This window comes from Somniosus microcephalus, chromosome 10 (assembly GCF_052327205.1).
Source record: "Somniosus microcephalus isolate GS21.2 chromosome 10, FLI_Smic_1.0, whole genome shotgun sequence".
Lineage (NCBI taxonomy): Eukaryota > Metazoa > Chordata > Chondrichthyes > Squaliformes > Somniosidae > Somniosus > Somniosus microcephalus.
In genome coordinates, this window is record NC_140996.1 from 25,021,022 (window position 1) to 25,046,563 (window position 25,542).

At 41.6% G+C, this 25,542-nt stretch overlaps 1 protein-coding gene across 2 annotated transcripts in view; it reads left to right on the top strand.

Annotated features, from left to right (window-relative positions):
• lmo7a (LIM domain 7a) overlaps positions 1–25,542 on the top strand; it is a 292,222-nt gene that overhangs the window by 188,718 nt on the left and 77,962 nt on the right. Inside the window, exons 7-15 of one of the 2 annotated variants that reach the window (XM_085998505.1) lie at positions 4,323–4,436; positions 7,823–8,021; positions 8,890–9,145; positions 12,329–12,646; positions 12,978–13,244; positions 14,604–14,798; positions 15,477–16,199; positions 20,557–20,589; positions 24,387–24,507. In XM_085998505.1, coding sequence (XP_085854631.1) covers positions 4,323–4,436; positions 7,823–8,021; positions 8,890–9,145; positions 12,329–12,646; positions 12,978–13,244; positions 14,604–14,798; positions 15,477–16,199; positions 20,557–20,589; positions 24,387–24,507 — 2,226 coding nt within the window. The remainder of the gene's footprint in view (positions 1–4,322; positions 4,437–7,822; positions 8,022–8,889; positions 9,146–12,328; positions 12,647–12,977; positions 13,245–14,603; positions 14,799–15,476; positions 16,200–20,556; positions 20,590–24,386; positions 24,508–25,542) is intronic. The other variant, XM_085998506.1, reaches the window with a different exon arrangement.

Here is a 25,542-nt window from a genome sequence, read left to right on the forward strand (position 1 = left end):
GCCTTCAGCTGCTTAAGCTCTGGAACCCTCTCTACCTCTTTCCTCCTTTTAAAACGCTCCTTAAAACCTATCACTTTGACCAAGCTGTCCTAATATCTCCTTGTGTGGCACGGCGTCACATTTTATTTGCTAACGCTCCTGTGAAGCATCTTGGGATGTTTTACTACGTTAAAGGCACTATATAAATGCAAGTTGTTATAGGTGTAGCCTTGATACCTTGGGGTTGATGTATAAAAGTTAGCTCCATTTTGCCAAGAGAATTTGATTTATCATGTTCCTGGCCTTCATTTGTATCCACTACAGAAAGATCTCCTCTGTAAATCTTCTAACTTCTACTGTACTATGTATTTGAACTGTCTGGATGCCAATATTTCCAAGGAACGTTTGATGAATCTCTAATGACATCAAAAGCAAATTGAGATCCCCCTTTCCCCTGCCCCAAAGCTAATATTGGGACAATTTCTCTTTTTTTTTTCTCCACATGCTCACTTACTAGAATTTTCTGTATCATCTGAAAACAACTTTTGCCAGTCATCAGCGTAACTGTTGCTGCATAGGGAGTGGAGAATTGATTGGATAACACTGCTTGGTGTACATATTTATGATGAAGGGTACCTGTAGTACTGGGACAACTCTTAAAAGGTGATATATATTTACACGCTCATCGAAGCGCATAGGATGTCTGTACAGAGCATAGCTTCCTTAACTTTGCTCCAGTAATGTGCCTTGATCCCAGCTCAGAAAAGCAGAGTCTGCTGCACCAGAGATCAGCTAACAAGGATACGTAGATGAGCCCCAATCTGCAGTCAGAGTAAGCTGCATGGCCCCTCCCCTTCCCAGATGGTAGCATAACGTAGAATCTGATGTTCTCAATTATCCTGTCCTCACAGAGCTCATTTATTTTTCCAATTCCTTAGCTCTAAAACATATCTGAATCTGTAAATCATTAGGTTAATTTGCAGTGACCTAAAGTTAGTTGAGACAAATATAAGCTTAGAGCTCCCTGATGGCTTTTTGACTTAATGCATTGCATGGTGTGGTCGTGAGCCATTAGATCAGAAAGATTCTGGGTGCAATCCCAGGTCTCTACTTCATTAGCTAACATTAACTGGCTGGGCAAATAGGGCCTTAGAACTTCTATTTTTGACCACACCAGCTCCGAGCTCTTGGCCTGAAGATGCTTGGCAAGAGTAAGGCGGTTTTGGAACATTTGTAAGGAAATCCCCTGAAAGTTCAGTACACTAAGAAGTGGCAGATGGATTTTCATGTCTAAATGTAAACATGAAATATGGTTGTACATGATGAAGCGATGTTCATGTGTAAAGTGGAGAAGGATTCCAATCAGTGTGAAACCACTCGACGCTTATGCAATACTTAAATGCATTTTGAGGGCTTTTGATTTGTAAGACTTAAGCAGTTGCATTATTCAGTTATTAAAGGCATTGACACTTGCTGAAGCATGCTTCCATGAGTGTCAGTAGGCCAATGGTGTCTTGAGCGAATCAGCATAGATAGAGTAAGAAGGCTAGTCAGTCATGGGGAGCAGCACACCCAAACCTGATGTTCTTCCCTAATCTCCCTACACGTGAAGCTATCAACAAGAGTCCCTGGATAACGATCAGTGGTGATAACCCTGGTAAATTCTCCCTCCCCCACCCAAGGGATATGAAGGCCAATCGTAACCAACGTGGTTCCCACCTCTGTTCCCCACCATTCCCCCCACCCCCAAAGAAAAGAGTTTCTTGGCTGAATCAGCACACTTGGCACATTCTAGTAAAACTTGAGCTTCTGGCTCTGTACTACATTGGTAGGCCTCCAAAAATGGAGTTTTGTTTTCATTGCACAAAACATTGAGGGAGTTTCATCCGGGGGTTTAAAATGTTGATAGGCTCCTTTCCTTTTTAAAACTTCATTTCCATTAATTGTGTCCATTTCCTTCCCTCATTTCACCTTGCCCATTGATTCTTATTTGTGTCTCATTCTGCTTTGTCACTTGCTTGTTAGATATCTTTTGAACTTTTATTTTCACGCTCTTTTTTATTTACAGAATTAATTCCCTGAGCTTTGTTTTCTTACAATTGAATATTTACCCAAATGTGTCAAAACCTTTCTGATCTCATCCAAACGAAGGTTGGGAAAATATTCTATCCATTGGAGGAGAAACTGTAAGATGTTCCCCATTTTTTGAGAGGGACTCTCCAGCAATACTGCATGGTGCCTACATTATGCTTTAGCAAAACCCGGATGAATACCAATATTTAAAAAAAAAAAAAAAAATCACTGGTAGGGATTTGGGCTCTTGAACAAAACGTAGCAAGTCCCCCTTGCCTAAGCCATTTGAGAAACACTATTGCAATGATGGGTCTATATGGCTGAGGAGAGTATCTTTACTGGAAATTTACTATAGCTCCTGATATATTTTACACCATTGTTTTGATAATCTTTGTTTATAATCTTTCTCACTCTTTAATGTTTTCCGCTTTCTGTACTATCCTTTAAAAATCAAAGGACCCCTTAATGATATGAGATGAAACAGTGGGAGAGTAGAACAGTACGATGGGAATTTGGTGACTGTTTTCACTCCAGAAAATGGTGCTTCGCCAATAACCATGACAACAACTTGCATTTAGAGAGCACCTTTTAATGTAGAAAATGTACAGAGGTGCTTTGCAGAGAGAAAAAACCCCATCGATAAAGCAATGGACACTGAGCCATGGGGGGAGCTAGGTGAGGCGACTGAAATTGGTTCAAAAGATGGGTTTTGAGAAGGATTTCGAAATTGGTGAGCAAAGTGGAGAAAGGTTTCGGGAGCAAGTTCCAGAGAGTAGGGCCGAGGCAATTGAAGACACTGGTGTCAGTGGTGGGCGAAGGAAGGGGTGCAGCATCACAAAAGAACCAGAATCAGAGGAGCAAACTGTGTTGGGGGATGCAAGGTTGGAAGGGATTGCCAAGGTATGGTAGGGAAAGACTGTGGAGGAATGTGAAGATAAAATTGAGGATTTTAAATTGAACGTGCTGGCATTCAGGGAATCCATGTAGGTCAATGAGGATGGCGGTGATGGCCGAGTGCCACTTAATGTGGATGGGATGCAGAGGCTGAGTTTGGACAAGTTTGAATTTATGTAGGGTCACCAAGGAGGACATTGGATGAATTGACTCGAGGTGACAAAGGTTTGGATGAAGGTTTTCATGGTTGAGGGCTGAGCTGAGCTGGAGGCAGACAATGTTGTGAAGATGTGGTGATGTTGGATAGGATGTGGGGATTGAAGCAAGGATCTGGGTGGAAAAGGCACCAATGTTTCACATGGTCTGGTTTCGCTTGAGCAAGTGGTCAGGGAAGGGGATAGAATTAGTGGCACAGGAATAGATTTTATGGTCACAGAGCTATGTTTGAGATCACGATAAAAGGAAAGAAGTTAGAGATGGGGTGGTAGTTGGAGAGGACAGATGGAAAGATTTTTTTTTTTGAGGAGGTGAGTGAAGTTTTGAAAATGAAAGGGAAAGAAATCCTGAGCTCTTCCCACCTAGTATTGGAGGTGAGGGTGGAGGAGGCAAAAGAAAAAGATTTCAGTCAGTTAATAAAAGGAGCCTCGGGTTGACTTTGCTCTCAGTCATAATCCAGAAGTAGTACTGTAGGAGGATTTGGCTGAGGACAGCAGGCACAGTAATTCTAGACCTGGCTGAGCCACATCTAGTGATGAATGACCAGACTAGTTGTGTACTAGGTGCTCTCAATTGTGTAGCCTCTGCCCTATGGGTGAGCGAAACTGGGGCTGATACTGGAGCAACAACAGAGGTGGAAGGTGGGAACAAGAACATCAAAAGGCAGAGGCGAGAGAGTGGTTTAGCAGGGCAGAAGTAGCACAGGTGACACAATGGAGGGGATTGAGAGGAGGGAGTTGGGAGGTTGGGTGAATTGGCGAGGCAGCTGGAGGACAAATTTTATCTCGCCCGCCCCCACCCCACTGCTCCCTGCCCCAGATTAGTAGGTGTTTGAATCTTCCTAAGATAGAAGAGCTGGCTGGAATGGCTCCATACTGAAACAAATGAGGGTAGATAATAGTTCTAATCTTTTGAAAAGCTCAGAAGTGTGACCTTGGGAATAGTTTGCTTGTTGCCCTGGTACCTGTATAGTATTAAAAGGCATCCCATGGAGTCTCTTGTTATAAAAGAATCAATTCAATGCATTTAATGGGAGTAAAGACTAGCATGGACTTATGAGAAAAGGTCATGTTCCATAAATTTCCTCGAACAATGTTCCTCATTCATACATTCTTATCTTCCTGTGTCAAATGCTTAAATGGAAAATGGCATTCTTACAGGTTTTGATCACAATACATTGGCTTGGTAGAAGAGCACAGCATGAGCCTCACTATAATGGACCGTACCTTAACCTGAATGCATTTGAAGGGCTTCTAGGACAAACCCTGACCAAGGTAAGCTACAATGCAACAATTATATCAATCTGTAAACACTGAGGCCAGGGCGGACGCAGAAACGTAAAGAACAGTTAAACCTTGCGGGACAAGGCTAGACAGGACTCCTGTGTGTTGCGTGATGTGAAAAATGGATTCGGAGTAGCAATCTGAGAATGTTGTTTGTGGAGAGGATCCATGTGTAAACCTGGAGGTCGGTTATTGTGATTCAATTTGCAGCCCATATTAAGAGGAATTGGGGGGTAAAGAAGAAATGGACAATGGGGTGAAGATTGTGTCTGTCTATAAACACTTGTGTGAATTCAAATGCTCTCTACCAGGTACTGAGCTGTTGAAGGATCACAGGCAATAAATTGTTTGGCTTCTTTGGCTGCTGGTTGTGCAGTTTCTAATTAGCAAGTGCTACACGTGGCGATCACCTAGGTATGCTGTCCCTTTAAGTAAAAACAGACAGGAGGCAATCTTTTACCCCTCTGTCAGCCTCGCTGAGCCATGGCTTTGAGAAACATCTTTGGGCCATTCTCCCTGAAGGTGCATAATTCTGATGTCCAATTACTGGGTTGGCAATGGGGAGTAGGACATTTTCAACAGGGATATAAGCAGGAAATGCTGGAAATACTCAGCAGGTCAGGCAGCATCTTAAAAGTGGATAAATCCCCAGGCGCAGACGAGATGTATCCCAGGCTGCTGTGTGAGGCAAGGGAGGAGATTGCAGGGACCCTGACACAAATTTTCAGAACCTCTCTGTCCACAGGGGAGGTGCCGGAGGACTGGAGAACAGCTAATGTAGTACCATTATTCAAGAAGGGTAGTAGGGATAAACCAGGGAATTATAGGCCAGTGAGCCTTACATCAGTGGTAGGGAAATTATTGGAAAAAATTCTGAGGGACAGAATTAGTCTCCACTTGGAGAATCAAGGATAGTCAGCATGGCTTTGTCAGGGGGAGATCATGTCTAACCAGTTTGATTGTATTTTTTGAGGGGGTGACTAGGTGTGTGGATGAGGGTAGTGCAGTTGATGTAGTCTACATGGACTTCAGTAAGGCTTTTGACAAAGTCCTGCATGGGAGACTGGTCAAGAAAGTAAGAGCCCATGGGATCCAGGGCAATTTGGCACATTGGATCCAAAATTGGCTTAGTGGCAGGCGGCAGAGGGTGATGGTCGAAGGTTGTTTTTGTGACTGGAAGCCTGTGTCCAGTGGTGTACCGCAGGGATCGGTGCTGGGTCCCTTGCTGTTTGTGGTTTACATTACTGATTTAGATATGAATGTAGGAGGTATAATCAGTAAGTTTGCAGATGATATCAAAATTGGTGGTGTGGTAAATAGCGAGGAGGGAAGCCTCAGGCTACAGGACGATATAGACGGGTTGGTCAGATGGGCAGAACAGTGGCAAATGGAATTTAACCCTGAAAAGTGTGAGGCGATGCATTTTGGGAGGACTAACCAGGCAAGGGAATACACAATGAATGGTAGGACCCTAGGAAGGACAGAGGATCAGAGGGACCTTGGTGTGCATGTACAATACATAGATCCCTGAAGGCAGCAGGACCAGTAGATACGGTGGTTAAAAAGGCATATGGGATACTTGCCTTCATTAGCTGAGGCATACAATATAAGAGCAGGGAGGTTATGATGGAGCTGTACAAAACGCTAGTTAGGCCACAGCTGGAATACTGTATGCAGTTCTGGTCGCCACACTGTAGAAAGGATGTGATTGCATTGGAAAGGGTGCAGAGGAGATTCACCAGGATGTTACCTGGGCTGGAGCGCTTCAGCTATGAAGAGAGACTGGACTGGCTGGGGTTATTTTCCTTAGAGCAGAGAAGGCTGAGGGGGGACCTGATTGAGGTGTACAAAATTAAGAGGGGCGTAGATAGAAAGGAACTTTTCCCCTTAGTAGAGGGGTCAATAACCAGGGGGCATAGTTTCAAGGTAAGGGGCAGGAGGTTTAGAGGGGATTTGAGCAAAAACTTTTTCACCCAGAGGGTGGTTGGAATCTGGAACTCACTGCCTGAAAGGGTTGGTAGAGGCAGGAACCCTCACAACATTCAAGAAGCATTTAGATGAGCACTTGAAACGCCACAGCATACAAGGCTACGGACCAAATGCTGGAAAATGGGATTAGAATAGACAGGGCTTGATGGCCGTTGCGGACACGATGGGCCGAAGGGCCTCTTTCTGTGCTGTCTAACTCTGAGTCTCAGCATCTGTGGAGAGAGAAAGAGTTAACGTTTCAGGTCGATGAGCTTTCATCAGAACTGGAAAATGTTACAGATTTAACAGGTTTTAAGCAAGTTACAGAGGCAGGGAAAGTGGGGAGGGGCGGGGATGGAGAGAAAAGAACAAAAGGGGCGGTCTCTGATAGGGTGAGAAGCAGGAGAGAATAAATGACAGAGGGTGGTAATGGAACAAGCAAAGAAACAAAAGATGGGTCTAGATAAGCTGTAAATAATAACAGCAGAATCATTACCAGCACCTGCTGTCCGAGGAAAAAAAAATGGGAGCAGTGATCATGATCTGAAATTGTTGAATTCAGTGTCGAGTCCGGAAGGTTGTAAAGTGCCTCATCGAAAGATGAGGTGCTGTTCCTCGAGCTTCCACTGAGCTTCATTGGAACAGTGTAGGAGGCAGAGGTGGCAGTGGGAGTGGGGCGGAGGTTTAAAATGGCAAGCGACCGGAAGCTCGGGGCCACGCTTGCGGACTGAACGGAGGTGCTCGGCAATTGTAGAGGAGACCGCCTCGTGAGCAGCGAATACAGTATACAGGGAGCTGTTCCAGCTACACGAGTTGTGTTGGATCTTAAACAACTATTTTGCCATGTAGATGGGGATTTCTCTTGCATTTAGAAGCAATATTTGAAGTACTCTTTGGTGGTTCTGCACGTTATTTTGTTACTTTTGCTGCATTAATCAATGGGAGAAAAGTACTGAAAAATGGTAATTATTTATCTAATCTGGATTATTTCATCATCCTTTTACAGTCTTAGTATTTGTTGAATTGCAATGTGCTTTTTTTCCTGTCATAAAAATGCTACCTTAACAGCTACCTGCATATTGGGTTAGTCCACCAATACATTAAAGGCGTGATCAATTTAAACTGCTCCTGTATGCCACCCAGTGGCCAGTGTAAGAACCTCAAGTCTGGGAACAAGTCACCTGCCCATTTTCCAACAGGAAATGGGGTTGGCCGTATGACTGGGGTGGGGAATCAACCCAAGAATAAGAGAAAATAATTGACAAAGAGGGGGATCGGAGAGGGTCAAATATGCTTGTGGCATATTTTGATTCAGGTAATTAGTCCTGCACCTTAAATTTAGAGGACAGGGTCGATGTGAATAGGAACTTTCATTTGTTGCGACATCTGATTTTTAATTTCCCGTTTAGGCACTTGCAGACTCCGATAGTCTGAAACGAAGCGGAAGAGATAGTGGGTACTGTGATACCTGGTGTTCAGAACGGAACGAGCCCGCGTCGCCACAGTTCAGGCACAGAAGAGACGACTCACTTGATAGTTTAGACTCGTTTGGGTCAAAGTCTCTCGCAAGCCTTTCATCAGACATAACTCTAAAGGGCAGTAGTGAAGGTAAGGAGAGCTTGCTGCCGACATTGAGTCACAGATGTATATTGGAAGGAGGTCACATATTGGTCATCCACTATTGTCGTTTATCTCTCTGCTTGGAAAGAAATAATTTGGTGATGATGGACCTTTTTTAATAAAGTCAGTGGTAGTGAATTAATAAACATCTAGAGCCACCTTTTGTCTCTTTACTAGTCCTATCACCATCTCGTCTGGTTTTGAATACCTCTTAATGTCTCTTCGCTTCTCTCTTTTGTTCTTTCATCCCCATTTCCCAGCCCCCAAACTGGCCTTTTTAATCTGTTTCATTTCCTGTGTTTTCTCTCCGTCCTGATTAAGGGTTTCGACCTGAATCGTTGACTCTATTTCTCTCTCCACGGATGTTGCCTGGCCTGCTGAGTTTTTCCAGCATTTTCTGTTGTTATTTCGGATTTCCAGCATCCGTAGTATTTTGCTATCGTAGCAGTGAATTACTGACCCTTTAAGCACAGTATGGACTGAAACTCCAGGACGATTACACAGCGCCGTTGGAATAACATTGTGTTTTGTTTGTCCTTTACGGAATGCTCTGACTGATTAAAAGAATTGAAAGCATTTATCACTTGGGCGAAAATAATGTATGCACTAGGGACGCTATCACAATCTATTAACAGATTTCCAAAAATACCTTGATGATTGCTGTCAGTGGCCTGTGAACCTCTGGAAGAGATGCTCCAAAGGAAACTTATATAGGCAGCATGTGTTGGGCATGAGCAAACCGCATCGAGAAGCTGTGAGCTTCGATGCTGGAGTTTGAAGAACTGCATGAATTAATTTGCCGAGAGCCAACTTTGAAATGATATTTTTCTTCGACTCTGTTTTTCTTTTGGTTTAGGTGGTGGGAGTGACATTGAGTCAGAATATCTAAACAGCAAGGCGATGGACGGACCCACGAACGACATGTCGCTCCGTAGGACCTCCACCAGTGAATATAAGCCTGTTGTGCCCTACAACCAATTCCTGCCAACTAAAAACAAGCCGGCAGCCTATGTCCCAGCTCCGCTGAGGAAAAAGCGAGCGGAGAAGAATGAAGATAACAGAAGAAGTTGGGCAAGCCCAATGTTTACAGAAACCGATGGCTCATTTGCAAGGTACTTTGCTTTTAAAATGATTTGTATTTTATTTTGTAGTAAATAGCATTTAGTATATTGGTGAGCTCACTGTTTAAAAGAAAATGGAGACATCTGCACTTTAATATGTAAGTATTGCTTTTACAGTTTGCACTAAATTAAATCATTTCATTGTCAAATAGCTAGATTCTCATGAAATTATCTCTTATGATCAAATTATCTCTTTCCAAGCAGAGAGATAAACGACAAAAGTGGATGACCAACATTTTGTTCTTTCATCCCCTCCCCCATTTCCCAGCCCCCAAACTGGCCTTTTAATCTGTTTCATTACCTGCTTTTTTTTTTCTCCGTTCTGAAGAAGGGTTTTGACCTGAAACTTTGACTCTGTTTCTCTCTCCACGGATGCTGCCCTGGCCTGCTGAGTTTTTCCAGCGTTTTCTGTTGTTGTTTCGGATTTCCAGCATCCGCAGTATTTTGTTATCGTAGATTCTCGTGAAGTATGGCTACTTGGATAAGGTACTAGTGATCTGATGGCCACTATGTAACCATACTCCACTGTGAGCCAGGACTTTCTACAGAGCACAAGTATTATTTTAGATGCAAAGTACACAAGATTAAGTAGCGTTTAATCAGTGGTACGAGATTGTGCTTACTCTTTTGGGGATAAATTATACTTTTTAAAGCATTGTAGATGTACAACTAAAAAATGGACAGAATTTGAATATACAAGACTAAAAAAAATCTGTATTCAAAATTGCATTTGTGCATGAACTTGAGAATGAACAAGACTGCCGTGCAAGTTCCATTCGTGAATGGTATTCGCACTGAGGCTTCCGAGTGCCCCTTGTTAATTCCAGCTACAGTATATTGAGGGTGGAACTTTATTGGAGGGACAGGGTCCTACACTACTCGATCGCATCATTGACTGGCTAAATCGGGGAGCACTAGAGATGGTAATTAGTAGTGAGGCCTGCATACTGGTCCATCCAACCATCACTTAAGAGGTTAGTATGCGGCGGGAAAGGGGAGGCTTTTATGACCAGCCTCGATGAGCATTCTGCTTGAGATGAGGAACATAGGAACAGGAGGAGGCCATTCAGACCCTCGAGCCTGTTCCACCATTCAGTTAGATCATGGCTGATCTATACCTCAGCTTCATTTACCTGCTGTTGTTCCTTATCCCTGGATACCCTTACCTAACAAAAATCTATTGATCTCAGTCTTGAAAATCTCAATTAACCCAGCATCCACAGCTTTTAGGGGGAGCGAGTTTAAGATTTCCACTATCCTTTGTGTGAAAAAGTGTTTCCGAATTCCACTCCAAATGGCCTGGCTCTAATTTTAAGATTCTGCCCCCTTGTTCTGGATTCCCCACTAGAGGGAATAATTTCCCTGTATCTACTCTGTCGAATACCCCCAATCATTTTAAATACCTCGATTAGATCACTCCTCAATCTTTTCAAACTCCAGGGAATACAAGCCAAGTTTATGCAACCAGTGTTCCCTTTAAGCTGCGTGGCCACACTACACTCTGCAGCTCTGGTTTTTAAATAGGAAAAACCATGCCTGTGCGGTATTCTGAATGGGTCGCGCATCCTCTTAAAGCGACCGCGCACCCAAAAAAAATGAAAGGGAACATTGCATGTAACCTGCCCTCATAATTTGACTCTTTAATCCCTGGTAGTATTCTGGTGAATCTGCGCTGTACCTCTTCCAAGGCCAATGTATCTTTGCTGAGGTTCGGTGCCTAAAACTCATTGCCGTTCTCCAGATGAGGTCTGACCAAGGCTCTGTACAACTGAAGCATTACTTCTTCGCTACTGAATTCCAACCCCCTTGAGAGAAAAGCCAACATTCCATTCGTCGCTTTGTAGCGGTGTGCTAGCCTTTAGTGATTTGTGTACGGCAGTCTTGCAAATAAATTGGTCATTTTCCTTATTGTGACGCCGGTCACATTGAAACATAGGAAAATAGGAGCAGGAGTAGGCCCTTCGAGCCTGCTCTGCCATTCAATATGATCATGGCTGATCCTCTATCTCAATACCATATTCCTGCTCTCTCCCCAAACCCCTTGACGCCTTTTGTGTCTAGAAATCTATCGATCTCCTTCTTAAATATATTCAGTGACTTGGCCTCCACAGCCTTCTGTGGTAGAGAATTCCACAGGTTCACCACCCTCTGAGTGAAGAAATTTCTCCTCATCTCAGTGCTAAATGTCCTACCGCATATCCTGAGACTGTGACCCCTCGTTCTAGACCCCCCAGCCAGGGGAAACATCCTCCCTGCATCCAGTCTGTCTAGCCCTGTCAGAATTTTATGTCACGTTGATGATCTTTAGTTATTTAGTTCATCCTTTAATGCTTCATAAAACAAACATATATCAGGATTTAATTTTATGGTGAGTTTTAGAAAACACTACATTGCAGGGTAAAACTCATTGTTAGCATTTTTATTTTACTAATGAGAGAGATGTTCCCTCAACCATGGTTGCCAAGTAAACATGAAGAAATGATCATCAGTAATCTGTATTGGTCTTCTTGACAACACATTTATATTGGAATATACGGGACTGAAAGAGGCCATTACGGTCCATCTGGCTGGCCCTAATATGTAATGTTGACCATAATATGGTAAGTGTTTTAAGAAAGCCAGACTTTCAGTCTGCTCATTTGAGACGCTACGCAAGTACTATAATCATAAAAGTCCATTAAACTCAATACAGATCTGGCACTGCATCACTAACTATAATATGGATGTTTTCCACATTGCTCCAATCTTCCTGCTTCATCTTTGGTTTCCATGTCTTTTTTTCCTTTGTGGAGCTGGTGCTAAATGCACAACATAATGACGGTGGAGCATCTCTGTTGAAAGTATATTGGTAAGGAAACTATCTACAAGCTGTGGCTTCGTATTGGTAACACTGTACAACCATGAATGTAACTGGCAATACCGCTGTACGCATTCGGGTATGTGCATGTGTACAACTTGCAAGACCGGGAGAACTTTTTTTTTTTTTTTTGAGGGGCTGAGAGAGAGAAGAAATTGGCAGTGTTACATTCAGCTGTGGTCTGCGCTGATATCGGTACTTAAATTGGTCGTGCTGTAATGAGTTCTTATTTATCTTAATGTTGTGTATTTCTTGAATCTCACTTTAGTTTGAGTATTATCCTAGCCTTCAATCCAAATTATCTTAATTGGCCTCAGTAGAAAAGAGAAATCTATAAAAGAAGAAGCTGTTACTGGTGGCATTGGTTCGTGTGGCACTTCCACCAGAAGTGTGGATGGAACACCTCAAGAATTGCTCAATGACTACCCCGCGACTGATTCCGGATCAGATGATGAAGGAATGGAACCTGATCCCGTGTTGGATGACCTGGCACGTCGGAAATTTGGTGCTCCTATCGGTTGTACAAGGAATAACCTTCATCGACTGGATAAAAATCTACCTGCACAGCCTTTTCTAGCTGCTCCCTTGACTGATACTGTCGCACTCTTAACAGAAGAGACTGAGCAATCTAGCAGGTCAGAAATGCACATGGGATGTGCTATGAAGTGCAGCTTTTCAAGCTTCAATGGCTGCCATTTTAACTTAAAATAGTTATGTCCATTTGCATTTCACTGACTAAGCATTTCATACTTTCCATCAATAGTTCTTTTTAATAATTATATTTGCTTGTGTGTTGCATATTATAAGCCTCTGCAACCAATGGAGTGGCATTGAAGTGACGGCTTTGAGCTAACACATATTGGCTTAATTTAAGAGCTCTTGAAGATCTTGGAAGATCGCATGTTACTTGTCTGCTATGTATATATTCTGGCAGATAAACCTTATTACACTGGATGTTTCTAACAGCAACCAGAGGCTGGTGAGTGGAGAGTCTGCTGAAACTCACCAAAGACTTTGGGATGAATCCTCTTCTGAGGAAGAAAAGGGTGACTATCCGGACATTGAGAAGGATGACCTGTATATGCGTAAACTGAGCCCAGTGTTGCCAGGAACAGGTGTTGCTTTTGATAGATTTCTACCAAAGAAGTGGACGCCGGAGGAATCAAAACAGTGGAAACAAATACAGTTGGGTTCTCAAAGCAGACCATGGTATAAGCAGCTTCAGTACATCAGGTTTGTCCTTATCTAACTGAAATAGCATATACAGTGGCGATCTGTCTGTGGATCACTTACCTATGATCACTTGTCCAAGATGTCAGCCATGGCTCAGTTGGTAGCACACTCGCCTCTGAGTCAGAAGGTTGTGGGTTCAAGTCCCACTCCAGAGACTTGAGCACATAATCTAGGCTGATCCTTCACTGCAGTACTGAGGGACTGCTACACTGTCAGAGGTGCCGTTTTTCAGTTGAGGCATTAAACGCAGGCCTCTCTGGTCTGCCCTCTCAGATGAATGTAAAAGATTCCATGGCACTATTTGAAGAAGAGCAAGGCAGTCCTGGGCCAATATTTATCTCAACCAACATCACTAAAACCGATTATCTGGTCATTATCACATTGCTGTTTGTGGGAGCTTGCTGTGCGCAAATTGGCTGCCGCGTTTCCTACATTACAACAGTGACTACACTTTTAAAGTACTTCATGGCTGTAAAGCACTTTGGGATGTCCTGAGGTTTTGAAAGGTGCTATATAAATGCAAGTTCTTTCTACCTTTCTATGAAGGATGTTATTTCATAAGTTTTGTTAAAAACTCTTAAAACTGGACCCTACTATTTCTGATTTTCTAACATATTTTCTGATTTTTTTCCCCCTACTGATTTAATCCTCTATTTAAACCAAACTATTAAGATATTTTCACAAAAAGTAAGTTCCAGCATTTTAATTACAAGACAAAAAATCTGTTTGAATGGCTCAGGTAGTCAAAATTCCTGAAGATTTGTCAATGCTTCATTAAAGGAACAAACTTAACTGGCATTTAATTTTAATGGGGGAAAAATAAGGTGGCATTCTGGCATGCCTTCGACAGCTTTGGACTGTTTTATTCCATTAAAATTAGCAATCTCATCCAATATCTGGTGGAGATGATGGTGAAGGTGGCAACATAGGTTTTTAAACACAACGTTCTCTGGGAAAACCTGAAGTAATTGGAGCTTAATCAGTCTGTAAACTAAGGATTTTAATTGAACCATGAATTTGGAGCACTAGATATTTAACCTGCAGGTTTTGGATGTTAAAATTGATGCTCATCGTCTCAAACTATTTCTGGGCACTTCAATATTTTTTCACGGATTCTAAACGTTAAAGAACTAGACTGACAGATACTCGCTGAGTGTGAAATTATTGGTAATCCGAAAATATAAAGTTCACATGGGAATTTGTAAAAGTGGAAAGCTACTTAGCTTAATTGTAGGAATTCTGTGTTTCTTGTTTTTAAGTATTTTAATTTGCTGGTAACTTCTGTTGATCTCGCTTCATAACTTTCGCTTTTCTTCTGATTTTTATTTTTACTTTTACTGTTCTATCGCCCACCTGCAGAAGGAAGCCATCTGAGGTGCAAGAGGATTTAGAGTCTGATGCCCACCATTTCACTATTAACAAACATGGCACTGAACAGAGACAGGAGCCCAGCACTGAAAGTTGCTGTAGGGGTGATTCACAAACTATAAAATCTGCAGCAGCGATATCCCAAGGCCGGGCAGAAGATGTCACTCATACTTTAGATGACGAAAGGTTGATGTCTCTGCATAACTGTTAAATTCACTAACAAAGTAGTACTCGCTGCACTGTTATATTGTGCCTTGTGTCAAATTTAGTGCATTTGTGCAGTGTCTGGACATGAGTGTTTTATGTTAAATGAAGGCATGTCTGGAACTTAATAGAAAAACATATAAAAGATTTGAACAATTTCATTGTCAGCTAAATAGATGTTTCTTTATTTAAGATATTTGTATTTTCAGCTACTGTGCTACATTGCAGTATGCTAAATTTCAGTTGTGGGATAAACTACTGTGGCCATATTTAAGAAGAAATTGCACTTCCTTTAACCCGGATGCCTTTTTGGGGTTGAGGAGAACTGATGCAGCCAAAGTGTCCACTGCATTCAGTGAACCGTGAAACCTGGCCATCAGCGAATACAATAATGTAGAGCATTCTGTACACTTGATCCACAATCCTGTGATAACTTACATATCAAATAGTCCTGAAGGCATTGTTAATATAGGCACCTTGCATCTGATGTTTAAATAATTAGCAAATGTTTGTTACAATGCTTTCTATCTGTCTTGCCGTTTCCAGTCTTTTCTTTGACATTGGTAACATGCAGATTTTATTCTCTTGATCATTTTCTGGTAAATATTTCCTTTCCTTTTTTTTTCTCCCCCCACTTTCTTTTTATAAAAAAAAACATAGCCTATTTCCACTGCGTCAAGCTTTATGTGAAAGTTCTACTTATTCAGACTTGGCAGACTTCTCTGTTTCCAGACCAAAACTCAACCCTGCCGCAGGCCCTAGAATTATAACACGGAAGCAGAATTCCTTCCTTACCCAGCGTGCCCACTCTGCCAAATGGGAAGAGGAGGCAAATAAAAACTTGGCACCAGATTTGGAAAATGACGATATGTTCAGTCGTAAAACTGGTGCCTTTCACCCGAATCCTGATCTCATACCTTTGTACACTGAGGATCGAAGCATTCTTGAATCTAATGACTCGGTTGAAAGACTTGTTGCACAAGAAAGAAGAGACAAAAATATAATTCCAGATCCAGAAAAAGATGATGTGATTGTTAGAAAAGAACGCTATTCTCAAACGAAACAAGTGTTGCCTTCGGGTGCTCCGGACATGTACAATCCTGTTCCTTTTCCAGATCCGCGGACTTTGCCGGAGTCACTCCGCTCAAAATTCCTTTGCCCACCTGACCAAGTCTCCGCAGAAACAGAAAAACGCAAAGGTGCATTGCCATGTCTGGAAAAAGATGACATGCTTTCTCGGAGAATGGCTTTATCCCAAGCTAATCAAGCGGTGCAGTGTAGCAGCTTTGCTCCTGGCTCATGTAGTGAGGAGGATGCGAAGAAGTGGGAGACGATAAGGGAGGCCAGCAGATTGAGATACAAGAAGCGGCAGCTGGTTGAGAGGTCAGGGTGTGTTGTAGCTAGAAGTGTGTGTTCCATCCATGTCTATGAGCCCAACGTGACAAGTCCCTGTCACACTGACTGAATCATGCATGAAGTGTGACCATGCGGAGTTTCTGTAATGTTGACTTGTCCTAATGAGAAGTGTTTTGTATTGGCTTCTTTGGCTTACCTTTGCATGACCAAGCATGAGATGACACCTAACAAGCATTTAATGACCATTGGTTATTCCAGAATTAATGTTTCGAACCTTAAAGGAACAGGCAGCATAATTACTGATTCTCAGTCACTGTCATGATTGACAACTGCTACATCTGTAATGAATAATAAATGCAAAGCTCTTCTTTGTACATTGGCAGAGTAATCATTTTCCATGATGTAGTGGAAAATGCACAATTTGAATGCAAGGATTCCTTTTACGTTGATTGTATTGCAGCCGCAGAAACTGAATTGGATCAGATAAATATTTGCATCTAATAAATTCGCTACACCAAATGTATAACTTAAAACAAAAATGTGATTCTTTACGATACCTCCGGGACGATATATAGAGAATATAGTGCAACATTTAACCTGTATGTAGATCGGCAGAGAACTCATTTCAGTAAATGTTGTCACATTACCATATTTGAAAGAGAAAAGTTTCTTCAAATATTTAACAAGAAGTATAATCAGCACAAGGTAGGAATTATTCTAACCAGTCCCTTACCCTTATGAGGTGTAAGTGTATTTGTTCTCGAGCTGTAAGGGAATGCTCTTTTATTGCTCGCTCAAAATATCAACTGTAATGTTGCAGGAATACAAGAGCATCAGTTCATATATCCCCATTTCAAGTCCTGAATTTCTCTAGTGGACCTAAATTTATTGGGGCAAATTTTAACCCAGCCCGCCTGGTGGAAATCAGGCTGACAGGCAGTTAAAATGGCCATGGCGACTTATCCGCTGTGATCTTGCTGCCTTCGGTTTGGAATTTTAACCTGCTCTTTTGACCAGATGAGCGGGACACGGACGCAAAGCAGCGGGGTCCTGTTCTAAACGTGCAGACCGGGCCTCAATGGCATCGTCCGGGCCCGACTGCACTTTAAACCTGAAGCTTGCAGGGGGAAGTATTTGGGCCCAGCAAGGAAACCATGGGCCGCCTCTGCACCGGGCTTCCCCCGACTGCGATGCCCTCTGAACCGCTTATCTGACTGCCGGGCGTTGTTCCGTCTGGTCCCTGGTGGCAGTCTCGTGCCACCCCAAATCCTGCTCCCACCGACCGGCCCGCGAGCGCACCCCGCTGGAGAGACTGAGATCTGCCATGCAGGTGAGGCTCGGGAGTTAAAATGTCCTGGGCCTCACACTGCGGAGGGTTGGATGATTTTCCGTCCGCCTCAGGCCCTGCCCACATGACCCCCGCTGGGCGTTAAAATCGGGGGGCTGTTAAATTTACGATAAAACAAATCAATTTCTCAACTTCAAGTGACCATTTGCAATAGATGGTTTACAGTCCACACTAGTCAGTGATCTATAAATCTGTTTTGCTCCTCCCCCTTTTTAAAATTTCCGAGAAGGACTTGTAAAGCTGAATGACGACTTGCATTTGTAAGCTGTGTCTCCTACACGTGTTGGATGAGAAGAAGGAAAGTGGTATGTCATGTAAGCAACTGGCTAGACAGGGGACACATTCTAGCCTCCGTCTATCTGCACCATACACCAGGTCCATTTTGAATTTAATTTTAAACTTGATACTGGATATGTGGGCACCGTTCCCAAATGAGACACTGACTATTTCAGAACAGAGGCTATGAATTCCACCCCCGCCTGTCCTTTTTTTCCCCAATGCTCAACCCATCTTCTAACAATATCCCTTAATCCCTCCTCACTTCGGGAATGCATCTCTTGGACCCAGTTTTACCACCTTTTCTATTTGGCATTACAAAGCAATACTTCACACCGCCAAGTCATTGATATCTTTTTGCATTTATGGCATGGAGTGTGTGAAGGTTACAGGGATATGTGGGGATAAGTAGATTGGCATTATACAACTTTCATATTGCAACATTTCTTCGGGTCCAAAATCAAAATATTTTAGTGTTGATGTATATTTTGCCTTTCCAGCCTTTGGGGACAGGTATTAAAATATTAGCTGTACTTCCAGAGACTCCAGTACTTTGTGGAGGAGTACTGCGTTCAGCATTGTACAGGAAACTTCGCGATATCCGGGACCGGCGTGATGCCGATCTATGAAAACTTCCGGACAGACCAGCGCTAATGTTGAAGAATACGGAGGTTTTCATCTCCGTACCTGACAACAAACACTGTTGCTTAGCAACAGCTTGTAAACAGTCGGCCCGTACCTTGGAAGCATCTCTGTAGCTTAGCAACAGCTTCAGAGAGGCTTTCCAGAGACTGACTGTTCAAAAAAAATGCTAGGAGAAGGGGAAAAAAAAGAAAAAAACCCGAACAAAACGGCTGCTGATTTCTGCCGTTAGATCGAGGTTTCCAGCCATGCAACCTCCGGATAAACCAAAGTTTCCTGTAGGTGGCACTTGCAGTTTTTGAGCGCCGCATTAAGTCCAGGCTCTCCCACCTCCCCTGTGTCATACCACAAATAAGATGTGCCGAGAGAGAAGGCAGAATAATAACACTTACCTCACGTTGAAATCTGATCAAACCATTATTTTTCCCACAAAGATAAATGCAATACAGTACTGCTGATAGTTTAGTATAGTTTCTAAATCTTATTCGGTGGCATATTTTGATTTCAAACAAAATATTTTCATCATGACATTGACCGTTTCCGTAGACTTTCCACGGCTATTTTCATACTCTGTACAGACAGAAGTGTGCATCTGGATTTATCAGCCTCCAACTCCTAGTTCACCTTTCTTATCCTTGGAAATTTGCTTATGTTCCTCCTATCAAATGTTGTCCCTCGTAACCTTCCATCTCCTGCACTATTGCCCTACTTCCTCAAATTGCCAACTCGCTTTTAATTGTTAAATTATCCATCACTTTGAAAGTCATGGCTTAATCCACGATGATCGATGCGACTTTTGATGCAGACATTCCATTGCCAACCTTATTGCTCATGTTCTGGACATCAAACACTGGCTTTGAACACCTTGATTGATCATCCATCAAAGCCTTTTGATGGGGTCGAGCAGCAGTAGTAGGGATCCTAAAATAATACACACCCAAGATCTAATGAGATGGGGATAAAGGAGAGAGATCACATCGAATCTATCTGTCCATCTATCTAGTCAAAGCAGTTCATAGAATCATAGAATGGTTACAGCACGGAAGAAGGCCATTTAGCCCATTGAGCCCGTGCTGGCTCTCTGCAAGAGCACCTCCGCTAGTCCCACTCCCCCGCCTTTTCCCTGTAGTTTGATAAACTGAAACAATTATTGATCTCTTTCACCTATGAAAAGCACATTTTTAAACAGGACATCACAGTAGCCAGGAAAAGAGTGAAGATTGTAAAGTGAGGTCTAATTTAAATTCGTGGTAACTAAATTCCTTATGCTTTCACAAAGCAACTTTCAGCCAAATACAGTACTAAGTTGTATCATGGCATTGGCTGTTTATCAAAACTTAATTTTTGTGTGGGCATGTTTTGATAGTAGATTGCATGCTTTTTGCACATTTAATGATTTACAAATGTTTATTCTTCATAATACAAGGCACTGAGTTTGTTTAATACAGATATTGCATTACAGCAACATGTGTATTTGGTACTTAATAAATGAGACTATAAAACAACACGTTCGTTAATGTTTTGAGAGATTTCTGTACATTGAGGACTAGAAGATCTATTTTTCATATACTATTTTATTACGTTATTTTTAAACCTTAAATGTGATTATGTTGCCGTGTCTGGTTTGCAACCTCTTTGCAGGTTTGAAGCACAGGATCCATGCATATAGATTTATTGTACAAATTTGTGGATTACCCTGATGATTTTAGTTTCTCTTGATGTTTTGATTAAGTAAATGTTAAAGATGGCATTCTATATATGGCCACTCCAAACATTTTTGAATTCTTAGCAATATCTGAGTTTTGATATCATCAGTTGTATTTCACACTGTACTATACTTTGATGTTTACTTCACCCAGATGAGATGGGTATTGCACATCTAACCTTTCAAATATTAATTATTGCATTTGTTACTGATGTCATGAAATTGCAGTTCCTACAAGTGGGTATTTAGCAAACTCTGGTGCGGGCGGATTACTTGTGTAAAACCTCATGTACGTATTATTCCAAAATAATGCACACCCAGGTTTACAGCTGGAGCTACCTTCTGTTGACCACAGCTTTGCAATGTTAACACAGTTACATGCTTTTTTTTATTGATTTTCTTCAATTCTTTAGACTTCTTCAAAGGTCAGCTGATGTTGATTTAGGGTAAGTTTAATCAAGTCTAAAGTGCTTAGCTGTGTATGTGCAATGTATGTTTTGTGTTGTGTGTGTGCCAAACACAAGCATAATGTGCTTGCGAAACAAGGCTAATGAAATGATGTCCCAATAGTCCCCTAGTGTAAGTGTCTCTGAGCTGGGGATTTTATTTTAATTGTTTTGTGTGTTTGATACCCCAATGCATTCAATCCCTGAAAATGGTCCAGTAAGCTTGCAGTTGTATGCTTTCGGCTGTGTGCAGCAGGCAATGCAAGAAAACAACACATTAAAGCCAGCACTGTGTTAACTGTAAATGCTTGACAAGTTAAAGATGAAGATTATGTTAAAAGATCAATTATATTAATTTTTAGTCCATGGATTTGTAACTGAGATCAATAAATTCCACCATGTGTTTTAAATGTAATAACCGTACAGAATTTGGTAAAATATGAGCTTGAAGATATGCATTCTTAAAAATAATAAATATTTTCATAATATTTTCAATGCTGACTATAAAAGCTGAATTTAAAAATGAGCAGAGCAGGGGGTAAAGTAACTTGTTTCAATGGCCCGGAATTTGCGCTCTGGATGACGGTGAACTGGCAGCGTTCGCCTCATTCCACCGTTGAAACTGACTGCAACTTCGGGATTTGGCGCGTGCGGAAATCCTGAAGTTGCGGTCAGTCATTGACGGCTCTGAAACAGGCTGCGCTGTGCCCCTCCCCAGAGTTGGCAATCTGTGTAATCAGCCAAATCATTGAAACTGACGGAAACTTTGGCAATTCCGCTGTTAAATTCCCCACTAAAAGTTAGACCCAAAGGGAGTAGGTGTAACTGCGGTTTTAACAGCGTATTGACTGCTAAACAAAGGTTAATGGCCCGGAAAACTAATTAACATTTTGTGCCGTGTGAAATTTGCCCATTTTAACAAAAATTAAAATTTTTAAGCAACTTATATAAAAAAAAAAAAAATGTTACTTTTTTAAAAGTTTGTCCATCTTTATTTCAGGTTTGCCTTTCCACCATTTGAGAGCCCCAATCTTTCTTTTCCTCTCTCTAACTATTTTAAAAGGTTAGAATTTTAAGCACTTACCTACTTCCTTGTTTGCTGCCGGTGAGAATTCTGCCTTTCGATTGGCTGCTTAGACAGCTTGTTGACGTCACAGCAGTTTGAACAAGGAGATTCCCCGCTACAGTCTATTGAGATCGGAAAATCCAAAGTGCTCCACACAGGGATTGCGAGATCCTTGTGCACAGTGTACTTCGGGGCTAGAAGCGAATGCCTTTGCTTCGCTGCTGACTGCAAATTCCGGGCCAATGTGTGTTTAAAGCATAGACAATTGATCACAATCCAATTTAAATTGATTTTGGTGTCCATGGTGACGCGCGTAGCCAGGCACATGAATTTAAGTAGGTCTTGCATGAGGATGATCAGCCCCAATCTAACTTCTGTAAACATCGAGACATTAGAACCTCAAAACAAGATAACTTAAAATGGATTTTTTTTTAATCCAATAATTTTGTAAGCCTTCCTTGATTTAGTTTTCTAAATATTTAATACGTGCTTAATAAATCAAATTATTTACACTTTATTCTGCAACTTTATAATATTTTTTTAATAAATATGAAATAATGCATTCTCCTTTGGATAGAAAGTTGCCTCGATGGCTCCTGCATTCTTCCATAGTTCTCCGTGTAAACTGTACCTAAGTACAGTGGGCAGGAGAGCATGCATGTTCATCAGTAAAAATGGACCGAGTTTGTTTTAAAATCTCAGTTCTCTATCAGGTGAGATAGGTTGTTTCTATGATGATTAACAGCATAGCCAAGAATCGATTGGACTATTCGCACTTAAGCGTCTGCCAGTTCTAAAATTTAAACCGAGCTGTAATAGTGTGTCGCGCTATTCTAATTTAATATCACGGTACATTGGTCTTATCTGTACACTTCATTGCTTAAGCAATTTGCTAGTCATTTTTTTACAAAACCAGTGGAAAATTAAGAACTCCCCAGATCAGTGTCACAGCTGCTGTAATAAGATACGCACCTAACACAGCTGGCGTGCTAAGCGGTGATGGTCAAAAATAGTTGCATATTGCTGTTGGTTTAGCGGAACAGGTGCAAAGCAATGTTTGGCTTATTTGCAGCTTGATTTGACTTTGGCTGACGGTGTGTTGTGCTGTTACAGATAAAGCTGCATAGTCACTTATATAGTTATGTAATTGTAACATGCGTCTTGGATCCTACAGTAAGTATAAAGGTTGGCAACTGAATGCAATACCTTGACCTATACCTGTCCTACAAACTTCTTTTGATTGGGTACGGGATTGATGGTGGTAGAAATGGGATTGCTGTCCCGTGGAGTTCTGGTTTTTGTTATCCATTTCTGCGTGACTTGAGGTCTTTTTAAGATCTCTCATGCCATGTACTATTTCTAATTAGAGGGAGTGGGCAGATGGATTATTCTTGGGCCTAGAACTGGTCAGGAACTGGTCACCTAGTGTTGATTGATCTTCCATCTTCAGTTCCTTCCCCCTCTATCTCTCTCTCTGCTGATACTGAGACCAGGCACCTCTTCCATCTTATTTGGAAGCATTCTAATACACCAAATAAATGCCTTTTAAATCTAAAAGTTACAAACTATTCTCTGTTTCAGTTGAATTTTTAAAAAAGTATCCAGACACACATTCCAGGATTAACATATTGTTTTTAAATTAAGACTATTCCGACGAATCCAAGTCGCATGAATATTCGGATGTTAAGCCACAAAAAAGTTTCCTGGTTAAGTGCGTCCGCAGTCATGCTGAACATGATGGTTAAATTAAATTCAATCTTTTATTAGCTGAACAGCTAATGTTTGTGCAGGCCTTTCGTTTCTGAATTCTGTTAAGCTGCCCAGCTGAAACAAAAAAAAAACCTTGGCCCTGAAATCTGGCTGCGGGAGGCACTTCCAGAGATTCTAGTACTTCGCAGAGGAGTCACTGAGTCATAACAGCACAGAGGGAGGCCATTCGGCCCATCGAGTCCATGCAGGAGTAGTCCTGTTTTTAGCCAAAGCGTTAAACCATTTATTTTAACACGGGAGCAGGGGGAATTTCAGATGAATGGATTAAGCTGATATCCCATGTTGTGCTGACAGGCCGCCCGGTGTCTTGATGTGGCAGTGCAGTTGTTTTCAGTAGACTAGATTTAAATGTCTAAACCACATGTTTGCGATACCGTGCCAGATTCATGCTTGAGTGGATCGTGGATACATTGATGAATTTCAATTCAGGCTGGCTTTGGGTTTTTGAATAGTTTAATAATATGCAAATCTATCGAGCCAAATCTTGCAATTTCACTTCACCAAAATAGTTCACTGATGGCTTCTGCATCTGTTATAACCGATGAATTTCAACAAAAGAACATTAATGCTAATCAAAACTGTTGTGATGTTTAGTGAAATTGATATATTTGTGTTCATTTGCATTGCCACTCGAACTAAATGCTGTGAAGTATAGCACCAAATATTAAATGTAATCGTCATACTGGGAATATATTGAATGAGGGCTACAGTGCCTTTGTTAGCTAATTGTGTGTAATATTACATTTTCCAGCGAAACATGCTGTTTAGTTGATTTAGATGCATTTCATTCATCATGTAATTATATTGCATCATAAATATGTAAATAAACAGCTCTACACTTGAGTAAAAGTGACCAATTACACCGAATGGAACTATTTTGTTCAAGTCAGACGAATGCTCCCGACCACAATGAACATGCATAGATTTTCTATTGGCTATTGAATATATCCTTTTATTTTAGGAGTAAATCACTCAATGACGTGTCTGCTGAAGATACCGTTAAACTTCCTAAATCTCTGAGATATGAAGAAATGCAAAAAATGAAGAATGCTTTGCAAGAGCAGGACCAGCAATGGCAGAATGTGAGTTGAAAGCAGTCTCATTTCTCCCTCTTTCCACTTCACTCCATATTCAGCACTCGACCAAGGCAACATCTGCAAGTTGCATACATTTTTTGCACAACCTGATTTTTGAAAAACCCTCCTTTTTACCTCCTCAAAATATTCAATCAAGTGAGACAGACATGACCTTCCCTCGGCAAATCCATGCTGACTGTCCTTGATTAATCCATGCCTTTCTAAATGACGATTAATACTGTCCCTCAGAATTATTTCCAATAATTTGCCCACCACCAAGGTTAGGCTGACGGGCCTGTAATTGCTCGGGCGATCCCTTTCTCCCTTTTTAAACAACAGTGCAATGTGAGCAGTTCTCCAGTCTTCCGGCAACACACCTGTAGCCAGAGAGGATTGGAAAATGATTGCTTTTCTTAACCGCCTGGGATACATTTCATCCAGGCCTGGTGATTTATCTACTTTCAAAGATGTGAAACCCTGTAATATATCCCCTCTCTCTGTTTATCTCCCCTAATGTTTCACACTCCTCCTCCTTAACGACAATGTCCGCATCGTCACTCTCTTTTGTGAAGACAGACGCAAAGTATTCATTAAGAAGAGGATTAAGGGAGATTAGGATGCGGGATCAAAAATCTTGATAAGAGAGGTAGATTTTACGTCGAGGCTTGAAGGCAGAAAGGGAGTTGGAGGCGGAGGTGTTTAAAGAGGGGATTCCAGAGTGTGGAAACTAGGTGGTTGGAGGCACAGCTTCAAAATAATTTTGTAACTTGGGATAAATCTCTCATTCTACATGTTCTAGAAACTGTATGCGACTCTAAGTAATGCAGCATGAAGGCAAAAGGTTGATTTAAGGTTGTATATTTTTGTGTTGTATGGAACTATAGCAAGAGCAATTTAATAAAAATAATGATTAATTTTAAGGAGGATAGTGCGTGTTTGTGAAGTGAAACTAGGCAAGAAACTTTTCATAAGACCTCCTACAGCTCGGCTCTTTATTACCCTAAAGTCTGTACCATGTGACATGGTTCGGTAACACTTCAG